Raw genomic sequence first — 12,689 nt, forward strand, 5'->3', positions numbered from 1 at the left:
TCTCCGCATGGTCACTGGTTTATCAATTAGTTGCAATATAATTTTTGGCAGTAATATATTCAACACACAAAGTGCAAATTACAAGAAGCAGAAAATGTTCTCTCTCATTCTGAGCAATGAGAAGTGCAAAATATCTCAGCCCATAAATTCTATTCTTTATGTATATGAACAGTATGTGCATAATAGGCTAATAAATAGCCGTGTAAAACTTCATAGATTAAATGTGGCAACATCTTAAAGTAGGAATGCAGCGGTTATAAAAACATAATCAGGCAGAGGAATCATTACATTCTGTTCATAAATTCCATACAGGATTTCTGAGGGTACCTCTTCACACTTCACCTAGCCACCCTTAACTTCTGCATGCCTTGGATACTTTTGCAACCAAAGGCAGTTTGTTAAAAATTCTCCCAATTTGCTACATCTGGACATAGTTCTGTGTATCTACAGTCGAGGTTCCACTAACACTTCACTTGGCAAATCAAACAGTACAGTGGGAATCCACTGAAAACATGAAGTCTCTTCCAGGCACTATTAACGGCATACCCACTAATTGCTCCAGCAGGCTAAATGCACTTCGTGATTACCAAAAGAAAACTTTTCAATGAAATAAGGAAAACCGTTTCAAAGGGAGCTGATCACAGCTCGCTTGTTCCAGTGCAGGTCACCTCATTTCAGTACCTGTTCTTCTCAGTAAAATGGGGAAATACCTGCTCCAGCTCAGAGATACCAAACAACAGTACCTTTAACACAAACCCTGTGCTTCTCAGTTATTGTACTGCAGATTTTGAATCTTCTTTCCATTTAATTCGAGGGATTTTTCATATAAAATGAGCAGCCAATTTTGATATGCCCCCCCTTCATTTCTCCCAGCTACATCATCGTTATAAATGATACCAAATAGTCCAAATCAGACTGGGCTGCTTCCTCTAAAACCCTACTGTTCCTCTGGATAGGAAGATTAAACCACAATGACTTGCATTGCCATTAATCTGCCTGCCAAATTCATTTGCTAAATCACTAAGGCCACGGTCATATAATCACTGCAGGAATGGCTGCGACACGTAATCACGTTGTGAACTTCTGGCTGAATGTTCCCTGCATCCCACCTCCACCGCGCAGAGCGGGACAGGCTTTGGGAAGGCTCCTCGTGGGCTTCAGCGTACTCTTGCCTGGCTTAGCTTAAACCAAAAAAATAATCGGGGCCTTGCCTGAGCCATCTGACTTGCTGGAAGGGGCTGAAGAAGCCTCTTCTGCATGCTCTGCCCTGGGGAGGGTGGGCACGGCAGCCAGCCTGGGGTTTGGTATTATCCAAAACTGAACTCCAGCAGCCCCAGGAGAGAAGCATCCTCTGTGATCCGTGAAAGCCTCTTCCTGTACTATCTGATCTTGGGGAGACTCCTGAAAATGTAAAATGCTTTGCTGGTTCGGATTAACTTCAACTATCCTTAAAGACAATGTGCAGAGGGACTCCTCACCATCATGACTAGAATTACAGGATCACATTGCCGAAGCAAACTTTTGTCTTCATTAAAGTTTCAGGATGAACAATTATGCTTCAACTTGGCACAACAACAACTGCCTTTGTATGCAACACGCCTGGCATATATCAGCACAGTTCTTCTTCTTTAAAAATATAATTAGAATAGAACGAGATAGGTTGTTGTTGTTGTTCATGCTGCCTAAATATCTGAAAAGGCTCAAACATTTTAAAAGCCTAAAAAAATAAAATTTCCCTCTCCCCTAGTTTATTTTTCATGCTAAAGGCTGCAAATTGACACATCACAGTAATTACCTCTGACTAACTTCCATAGACCTACCCAAAGAGATAAACATGAGAAGTTCACATTTGACTATCAGACTTACTGTGCCGAGCACAAATAATTTCCCAGAGGAGAATTTGATATTTCATCATTTGGAACAGTGGTAATTTAATTACATTGCTAATGTTTTCTGGCATACTTGAAAGGACAATTAGCATAAGTAAATCATGAGTGAGATGACAAGTCACTCGGCATTTATTTCTGCTCATCAGATGAGATCAGTTGATGATCTAAATTCTCTTTTGTGTGCGAACTGATTCCAGGTTCAGCAGTTGTAACTGGCGTTCAGACTAGTGGGGATAAACTGATGTACAAATAAAGTAAAACGGATATTGTTCTTTGAAGTTTCTTAATTAAACTTGTCCAGAGAAACCTCAAAAGCCACCAGAAGTAGGGGAGGGCGGGGAGAAAGGCTGATAAATGGGAAAGGCTAAATGAAGCTCGAGATGCACACTACCCTTTCTGGCAATGGGGTGAGTATCGATTCGTTTTTGCCAGGGTTTGCTTTACATCCTGCTCAGGGCCGAACAGGACTATTATAGCTCTACTGATGTTCTAAAATAATTGTATTTATCTCCGCGAGCGCAATGACATTCACGATAACACCGTTAATGTTACAGTTCCTTTCTGGCGCTTCAGGATAGCTACAGCTTGCTCATGGCTCACACCTTCCAAAGCTTCCCCGTTAACTGCTACAATCTGATCGCCGCGCTTCAGTCTGCCATCGTCCGCAGCTGCTCCCTGCAAACAGCAAAGCCAGCCATTAGCGCCGGGTAGCCCGAGCCCTCCCGCCTCTCGGAATGCTGATGGATGGAATGAGGAGGGATGCAGCACTGGAAATCCCACCCTAACCGGGCGGGGGACGTGGGGAATGAGGGTGCTGAAGTCTCCCTGAGTGCTTCAACCGTTGCCCGTCGCTCAGCCAACCCTCTAAGGTCTGGGGCGGCGCGGGCAGGTGATACCCCTGGGAAGGAGGGAATTGGTTCATCCCTGAAAAAAAATGCAGCGTAAAGACTGGTTCTGGCTTTTACGATTATGGAAAGGCTTATTAAAGAAGTATTTAAGTGCACTCCGCAGGCAGTGCTGAGAAACAGGTTAAAATGTGGGGAGGGAGAGAGGGACGCAGAGCTCACGCAGCACAACAGCCCTGGATGGAGCTGAGCTCCACTGAAGGTCCTGAGAAGCTCCCCCAGAGCTTTAGACATGGCTGTTCTCCTCCCGAGGCCTCAGTGCAGCTCTTTTATCTAAATCCTGAGCCCTGCCCTGCCCACAGGGCAGCTCCTGGGGGCCGTTTCTGTTCCATGGCCCCACCAGTGACTGCAGTATATTCTGGCTTTGATTTAGGGTTTCTCAGCTCTCCTCACACCTAGAAACGTGTATATTTAAGCATCAATTTAAAGACATAATATCTTCCAATAGAAAATTGTAAAAAGACCAGATATTTGTGGTTTGAGCCCCAGAATTGCAGAAGCAGAGAAGACATGACTTCTACTCCACCTTCAGATGAAGTTTTCTTAGTGCCATCATCTACCCTGCCAGAAGTGCTGACACAAGTGACAGCAAGTAGGCACGGGGCAAACAACTGTGTGTGACTGACTTGGAAGTTACTTTGTGGGAAGTATCCCTCATTCCCACTGTTTGCCTTTCCTCCTCCCCATTTCCAAACTCCCATCACGTGGCCGAGCCTGATGTATCTTGCTGGCCCACGCAGAGCACATTTCCAGCAAGGGACACCTCTCCCTCCACACCAGTGGCCGTTCTGGGGCTGTCTGCCCTCGAGGCTGGGCTGGGCTGTTTTTTCCTCAGCCTAGGTGGCCAGAGCCACTGCTGTACCCCTGGCTGGGACCCCCAAGTCCTCCTCTGAGACTCAGGGCTGGGGTCAGAGATGGGCTGAGACAGCCCACAGGAGTGCTCAGAGAGGCACGAGGAAGAAACTGGAACAACCACAGCCAGGACCGATGTGTAAGCCAATTCTTTATCAAGGCACAAGGTATGACATTTTCCTCGTCCCGTGTTTTTTCTCACCGAGGCAGCTCTTTGAGGCCAGGAGCTCATTGCTGGTTTTGCAGCTGAAGCTCAGCCACAAAGATACAGCACCTCTGCAACCATCTCCTCTCCTGTACAGTAGGAAAAGGGATACCTCTGTACCTCTTGCAAGGCATTTTGAGATTTACAGATATAAAACTGCCTTATAAATATTTTAATGTATAAAACCAAGTTCTCCAAGTACACAGAGCAATTTTGCTGAGATAAAGTACCTTGTTTCAGCCATCAGTAATGTGAAATATAAACTGAGAAGCCGGCTGTGAGTTCTGGGTTCACTTACTCACATCAATGTGCTTAGACAGTACGTTTTGCTTTCTACCACATAATATATTATCCAAGCCAAATCTTAAGTTTATTTTTAAAGATAATACAGAAAAAGGGAAAAAACAAAACAAAACAAAATACCTTGGCAAATATAGTCTTGACATAAATGGGCAGGTCTCCATGGGGACTTCCATACCCCCCTACAATACTAAATCCCAGTCCATCAGAGCCTTTCTCCAAAGTAATAATCTTAGGCTGAGGTGCTCTGAAAACACAATAAATATCACTTAGAATAGCAACGTCTGTCTCTGGGGACTTTATGCAGAAGGAACGCTTACAGAGATGTTTATCTATCAAGAAGTTTTTCATACAGTCACAAACTCTTGCCCTTGTGCTGAAACACACTCCTGCATGGCCCGGAGTTCAAACGCTGTTCTGTGTGCTGCAGCTCCTCAATTTGAAAAGACTTATCTTCCGTAAGAACTCATCAAGAGCACTTATCTCTGATGCAGAATTGAGGTGCCCCTCATCTGCAGTCGCTGCATTAACGTAAAGGACAGTTTGCTTTCTTACCGGCCAAGCTGTCATCTTTAGTCTGCATAAGTGGCAACTGCAACAATTTCCTTACAGCATAATTTTATTTTATGACTTCAGAGGAATGAGTCTAATAGACAGGGTGCAGCCAGGAACACCTGTGTTTATAGTCTCAGCTCTACTGCAGGCTCTTTGGGCTGTTTTCTAACAACTTATATTTGACCTAGACCCCTGTGTCTCGTCACTCCAGAGAGCCCCTCACTCAGTCTCTCTCTTAGACCCTGAACTGCTCTTCAGGGGCTTTTATTGTCTACATTGAGCAGAGGAAGATTTTTGGTGGAATTTAGACCACTCACAGCTAAAAACAAAAGCTGTTTGGCATTTTCCACCTATATAAAGGTGCAGCCTCTGATGACCAATATCTAGCCATTTCTTTAGGACAGAACAACTGCATATTCCTAGCTAATTCTGCTTCATATTTTCACATTCAAATTTTCTTACTATTTTGATATGAAAAGAGAATACAAATCCTTTTGTGAAGTAAGCAATTCTTCTTTGAGAGCAGCAATAAAACCAGTATCTCACATTGTAAGACTAGAGAATGCAGCGCAGTTTAACTTGTATACTTAAAACCCCCTGAGGTAGGGCAGCAACTTGCATCTCAGCCTCTTAAAATAAATATAATGAATCAAAGAATGAAAATGAAAAACATAATGAAGCTAATAAACCAGAACGAAGATCAAATGAATTTCAAAATGATAACTGGAATGCTATAAGCTGCCCTAAAAAGCACACGATGGAGGATGATGCATGGTCATGGGAGGGCTGGATCTCTTAACTTCCATCACCATACAGAAGTGCTCTAAGTAGAAGATTTTTTAATCAGATTTTTTTGAATTGTAAAGTTAAAAAGATTCAAACGACAAAGAGAGTTCTGGGACATGTTTCGAAACATTTGTGTCTCATACCAGACTTTTTAACACCCTCTTGCCTTAGTCTGCCAATGACAAACTATTTCCAATTGCTACGACCATAACTCCTTTCAGGCAAGGAAGCCAACAGACAAGGGCAGAACTAACATGTCAGCATAACACATTAGAAAAGAAAGGAGATGATTTTTTTTTTTTTTTTAAAAAAAAGCCTCCAGAACTAGTGCTTGGAAACACATTTTGTGCTTATTTACTCAAGCAATTTCTGTCATCAGGTGAAGATGGACACAAGTCTGTAATCAGCTTGGAGAAGGTCACAAGTTTTCATTTTAAAGGTGATGGAAAATTAGAGAGAAAAGCAATGGGAGAGACCTCCTTCACCACTCTTGGCTTTTGCCTTGCAAGGCGCACAGAAATCCAGGTCAGCTGTGCAGACTAAGTACGAACTTACTCGGGATCTTCAGAAGGATGCTCAGAAGAAGAGTTAAGGTTGCATCCTGCAGACATGCTCTCCAGCTGGGTAGCAATGGCACTGATGTTGGTATCAGCCACAACCTAAACAGAAGGATGCAATGAAATACTATGTGTGTCCACTTAATACCAAAGACATCTTGGCTAATTACGTAGAAAATAGCCCATACATTAGGGAAAAGCAATTATTGATGATTTTTTTCCCAAGCAAATTTCAAATACAAGTCCTACTCCCTTAAATGTCCTACTAATGAGAACTAAATGAGAATTGGCAATGTTAGGTTGGACTAGGTGATCTTCAAGGTCTTTTCCGACCTAGATGATTCTGTGATTCTGTAATTCAGTATTTTCAAATAACAGAGTTAGCAGCAGCCACCTTTCTGGGGGTTAAATGCAAACTTTTCTCTGAATCTTTCTCTTGCTTTACCATGATTATCACTCAGATGCTGAGCAGAGAGGAACAGTCTTTCTGGATAATCCAGGAAAAGATGTTATTTTGTCAAGGAAATAGGTACATCTCAAAACAAGGTGTCCAGGATTGGGCTTGAAAGCAAAGGTCTCCCACAGAGAGCACCTTAGCCTTTAACAAAGTACCGAGATCCATGGGGCTGTCGGGCAAAGGCCCTGAAATACCTCACACTGCTTTGTTTGCTGAGCAGGGAAGAAATTAATCCTTGGTTTCCACTTTTCTGCCATTTCCAGTGTGAATCCAAGAAACCGGATTCTTAAACTTGCCAATTCTGGTTCCTGTATAATTCTGAAACCATAATGAATTACCACCACATGGTCATTAGTGATATTTTGACAGGTTGTGGGGCAGCAGACTCGCTCAGGCTTTTTAAAGCAACCCTGTCAATGTTGTGCAGGTCAGGTGCAAAGCCAGCTATGGCCATACCGAGAAAACAGTTACTTGCAGACCAAAGTCTGGGGTTTGCTCTTCACAGGGGTTTAGCCTCTTAAGTGTAAAAGCTTGCAGGCCCGTGGGATTTGTTAAACACAAAGTGTCAATGGCCGCTCTAGCCTTTTTTTTTTTTTTTTTTTTTTTTTTTTTTTTAACCTTCCATGGCACGCTGATCTTCTGTTCTTTGCTTTTTCTGGGAAAAGTTTTGAGGAAACCACTATGAAGTGTTTTGGATTTTAAGTCTTTACAGCTGAAAGGACATCAATTTCCTAACAACTACATGCTGTGGTTATCCCCTAATTCCATCTCCTTGTGATGAAATACTCTTCTCTGCTTGACATTTACTATACAGCACAGGAGTTCAGCTCAGAGACAGTGGAAAGTACCCAGTAAATATATTTTCAATATTTCCTCTAGCTATCTATGGCCTTATTTTATCAAAATTAACAGGTACTTCTTCCACTCCTTGCTGTGAACATGGCTTAAGGGAAACGTACCTTTTCGAAATAAAAAAATCCATTATATAAATCCCCCGTTTTAAATGAATGCTCACAATTCTTCCACAACAATATTTCCCTCTTTCTAATCACTTGAAGCCAAGAGGGTGGTAGCATTTTCGAGGAAGGAAGATTAGTTCTCATGCAAATTTTGCATCCCCGGACTCAGGTTCTCAGATGCCCTAAATGAAGGGGTCCAGCGGACAAGATAGCTGCACCTGGCTCAGCTAGGAAAGACACTGTTAAGTTTTCCTTCCCATTGCAGTAGGGGAAAGAGTGCCAGCCAGTACTTGTCATATTTTGTTGTTAAATAAAACGAGGGCAAAATCAATCTATATTCAAAAATCTTCAGCTGGCAGTAAGAACATATCAGAGTTCAACAACCTTGTAAAAAAGCTTCCCCTTATCTCATTACTACACCTGCAGAAAAGAAATTAAATTAAACCAAAGCATCAAAACAGCCGAAAGGGATGATTGTTCCCCTGAGACCCTAATCTCCCATTTGCAAACAGCATTTGCAAACTCCTTTACCATCCTTCCCAGGACGTACTGATAATAAGCCTTTCCACACCACTGAACGCAATTATCTGACCTTTCAAAGCAGTTTGCCATGAAGTGGTGTAACCTGATAATAAATAGAATTACTTAATGACACATCAGTCATGATTATCACAGCGATAGGATTATTCCATTTAGATTGTTTTAATAAAAAATAATTTAAAAAAAAAAGCAATCTGGTGATTGAGGAGTACCTGTGGTTAGCATGTAAGGTAACCACATCACCGTGCTCACGGCAGGGCTTCAACACTACTCCCTGCTGGTATTAAAATGTAACATCCCACCTTCACATAACAGATTTTTAAGAGAGAAAACCAGACTATTCTATCAGAACAAACCTGAATCATCTGTAAGAATTATTAAGCTTATTTTAAGCTAGACAACAAAAATGCAGAAGGAAAAACCGTCAACTGACAAACCCAAAGACATTTCTAGAAGAACCTCTTTGTTTATGTGAGCGACCAACTGACAGCGTGCTTCATCAGGAATATTTTTAAATACATGATGAGGTGGAATATGCTGTATTACAGCTTCCAAAATTAGCAATTTTGGGTTCTGCAGCAAGCTTTCATTTTCTATTCAGGGAATACCGTTGACACGAAAAGTGAACTTACTCAACGTTAGTAACAATATGATAACTATAATTTAACAGAAAATCCTCAGCTGGTGTATATCTGTGTATTTCCTTTGACTTCAATGGAACTACACAAATACACCATCTGCTCTGGAACTGGCTCATCACTTACCAGGTCAGTAGTTCATGGACAGACAAAACAAAGAATAAGCCAGACTAAAACTAAGTTTATTATATTTTTTTTTATTCCCCTTTCCCCCCCTCCCCATTTCTTATAGTCACATTTGTGTTGTAATGCAAGGAAGAAGCTTGCAAAAATCTCTCGTGTTCCAATCCAATAGGCTTGATGATAACGAAAATTAGAGTAGATTTTAGTGGTACATCTTAAGCTTGTTTTCCAATTGTTACAATAATTCTGCAAATGAGAAGTATTTTGAATTCTCTCTGGCAAGTATTTTTTTCCATTTCTTTGTGTAAACATAAAAATAAACCCAAGATGAATATACTGGCAAGCAGCAATTAGAACCAAAGTGGCAGAACATGTCTTCCTTTCAGCTAGCATATAAATGCAGCAGTGATAACACTGTTTTCTCTCTGAAGTGTTATTATTCATTACCTGTAGAATAATCAATTCTAGGCAGCACTGCCTTAATGATGATGCTATCGTTTTTACTAAATGCTGCTAGCATTTCTTTCTTCTCCCCCTTTCAAGAACAAGGAAATGAACACTGTGGGCAGTTTGGTCACAGTCTAGTTGCAGGCATGCACACTTACACACACACACACACGTAATTTCTTGTTCCTAGTTAACTTCAAATTACAAAAAAACCTTGGAAGCTTGTTGATTTATCACATGTAGCAACAAGTTATTTTGTTCTCTTTGTTATGCTTTTATATAATCATGCTCACAGCCTGTATGAATGGCAATAAAGAATTTTTGAATGAAAATTATTTCTTGCTTTTCATTCTGTGTAATTCCCATCAGCAAGCACCCTGCAATTCTGTGATGCCTTGTGCCAGTGATGCTTAGGGTTTTTTTTCTTGAATGCCATTTATCTACCCTCATGCAGCTGCATGTTCAATTTATCACCATACCTGCAGGATAATGCTCCCATAAGCATTCTTTAGTAGATTAACCGCATCTGCATGAGACAGCCCATCCAAAGGTTGCCCATTAATACTGACAATCCGATCTCCAACCTAAAAGTACAACAGTAATGGAAAATTACTAGCATTAAGGAAAATTAAAATTAAGAATGCTTAAAATTCCTCGTGAACTTGGCACCGCACAGTCATGCTTCTCTTTTGCAGGATCCTTTTTGTGAGAATTGTGCACTGCCAGTGATTATTTACCATTCTTCAGAGCAAGTACAATACGGATTTTTTTAAAAATAACAATGCGATCAGAGAAACAAAGATGGGTTGTCTTTTACTATTTCCATTTGCAAGCAGAGAGAGTGAGATTTTCACTGCTGTCCTCCCATCCAGAAAGGATTCGTTTGTGTCTGTATATGCAGACAAGTTCATATTCTTACAGGCTATGTATGCACGTGCTGAATGAAGTATAGGAAAGCACGCACTTTTGATATTAACCTAATTAACCCAGATGATTTCTTCTTCTTATACATAAAAATGATCTTGACCCTGGCACTTAGTGCTGTTGTGTAATTCTATTAGAGACATGGCATCAATGTAGCAGCATGTACTAATGACTCTCGTGGGCCAAAGCAATCCTGTGTATCTGCATAATAAGTTCAATACTAATAATTCCTTCAAACTCTCTCCAAAATTGAAAGTGTTCACTATGGTCATTCCTGGAAACCCACATATCCTGTGGGTCTGATTTAAGTGCCTTATTTTGGCATCTCTTTACAAAGGCCTTAAGATCAAAGAATGAACTTCCAATCTGGTTTCTACCTGATTTGATGCCCAGACTGCTGTCCCCAAAAGGCCTGTGGTTTCCAGAGAGCCTGCTGCTGCCCTCCCTGGGTCTGGATGAACATACACACTCAATGACAACTGCAAATGCATTTATGTTCTTTCTCTTAACGACACTTTTCCAATGTGGGCAACAACTGCCATTATCCCAAGATGTGATATAAAAAAAGGGAAGAGAAGATCGGGTTTGGTTTTTGGGTTTTTTTGTTTGCTTTGTTTTTATATAAAGAGAGGCAGAGTAGTCTATGAGAGGTTACCAAAGTGATGGCATATACAGAAGTGCTTGAGGCTCCTTCTCTGTGGGACACATGGCAGATGAAATAGGAAATATTGAGGACCCCTTGTACTCACTCTGAGTCTTTGGGTACGTGCAGCCACACCACTGGCTTGAATCATAGCGATGAAGATGGGAATATCTCCTAATGGACTTCCCTTCCCTCCTGCTATACTGATACCAAGTGCATCATTTGGTCCCTAAAACAAAGCAAAACAAAACAACATTTGCAACTGGAGCAACTTGTAGAGGTCAGTGTTGAGTGTACTGATTCATTTCATTTATGGAACAGGGAGAAAATATCTAGGTTTGACAGACACACGCACGCTCACACACGCAGGTCCCATTACAGAGGCAGACGACAACCTACTGCAAATATAAATAATGCCGTTTTACTTCTGAGAAATGCTATAAAAATTAACAACTTCAGTTAAAGGTGTCAGCTTTTTGAATTGATAGAAAATAACTCACTGACCCTTGTTATCTCCACAGTCCTTGGGCCCATATCTGCTCCTACTAATAAAGAAACAAACAATTAGCTTCTGTAATTAAGAGATAATATAATTAAGAGATAACACTGTCAGGTGACAATGGTCCCTTGCTGCCTAGTCAGAGTTATCACTGAGCAGAAGCGGAGCCTTCCTGTGCCAAACCAGGCAGTGCTGCTCACGTGAGGAGGACGGGATTTCTGTTTCACCCAGAGATGAATACGGATGTAATCGCTCCGGCTGACGGATGCCACCATGACGCCCATTGTAGTGCAGCCACTGCTCACCACAATCTATTGAATAGCAGCACTCTGCCGGCCTGAAGAAAAGCCCTATTGTGCATTTCACGCAATTAAAGATTGGCTTATTATTCATAAATCACAGCGTCCCAACCACAAAGGGTAGGGCACAAGGCTGGTCTGAGACTGTTGAGGTTCCTTTGATTTCCTCTTCTAATTTGTGCTGTATTAGTAAATAATAGACAAGCAGGACGTCTGGCTGGCATAAATCTAGATGTAGGACATTTAAAAGCACTCAAAATATTAACAACAACAACAACAAAAAAGGAAAAAGAAGGGACCCATCAAAGGAATCATTTGATCTGGGACTAAACAGCCTAACAAGCTGATGGTGTAGTCAGGTCCTGGGCTCTGCTGTAACCCACCCCTAATTCTATCAGCTTTAATTAAACTGTTTTAAGAACCTTTTAAAAGGCAGGCCGAATTAGTCTCTTTCAAAAGCTAACGATTCTTAATAACACATATCAGTATTTCTCAGGGCCACGCACGTGTGCTTGTGCAGATATCTGCTGTGAGTACCCAGGGCAGGATTGCCAAGGTGCTGCCAGGTCTGCGGCAGCGGGAAGCCCAGCCCTGGGGACACGGAATCAGGGTGTGCAGACATGTACTCTCAGTGCTGCAGGGCCCTTCAAAATGGCACAAGGAAAGCTGCCCAGAAAGCCACACACCTCCTCCAGTGCATGCAAGCTGGCAGAAGAAATGTCTTCTGCTTCTGCCCATGGTCAGACACGAGCAGAGATCACCAACCTGACACAGGTCAGAGCACACAAACGTGCAGGCTCTCCCCGAGCTACGGCAGGTTGTAGATTTAGCACTTGCTAAATCTGCAAATTGCGAACTGGGCATTGTGACTTTTTCATTACAAAACACCCCTTTATACACTCAAGAGCAACAAAGATATAAATGAAGTGGTGGCAGCTTTATTCCCTGAGAAAACTGTTTCTAATGCAAGAACCTTGCCTGTGCTAAGCCTCTGACAAGGGCGTCGGGGAATAGCAGGGCACAGGAATTCTGCACTTTAAAGTAGAGGAGCCATTACTCTGCTAGTAGACATAAAAATAATGTCATCTGCTGGAAAGTGTTTGGGTCTTTA

General features: G+C 41.8%; 1 protein-coding gene across 2 annotated transcripts in view; it reads right to left on the bottom strand.

The window, feature by feature from the left end:
• Positions 1–279: 279 nt before the first annotated feature.
• The window catches only part of PATJ (PATJ, crumbs cell polarity complex component), a 148,003-nt gene continuing 135,593 nt past the window's right edge, over positions 280–12,689 (bottom strand). The window contains exons 37-41 of one of the 2 annotated variants that reach the window (XM_026853925.1): positions 11,285–11,322; positions 10,887–11,009; positions 9,693–9,797; positions 6,048–6,151; positions 280–2,564 (exon numbers count right to left, since the gene is read on the bottom strand). In XM_026853925.1, the coding sequence (XP_026709726.1) occupies positions 2,537–2,564; positions 6,048–6,151; positions 9,693–9,797; positions 10,887–11,009; positions 11,285–11,322 (398 nt within the window). In that variant the 3' untranslated portion in view covers positions 280–2,536. Of the gene's footprint in view, positions 2,565–6,047; positions 6,152–9,692; positions 9,798–10,886; positions 11,010–11,284; positions 11,326–12,689 lie in introns of both variants that reach the window. The other variant, XM_026853924.1, reaches the window with a different exon arrangement.

Source organism: Athene cunicularia (genome assembly GCF_003259725.1).
Source record: "Athene cunicularia isolate RWA chromosome 8 unlocalized genomic scaffold, athCun1 chr8_part1, whole genome shotgun sequence".
Lineage (NCBI taxonomy): Eukaryota > Metazoa > Chordata > Aves > Strigiformes > Strigidae > Athene > Athene cunicularia.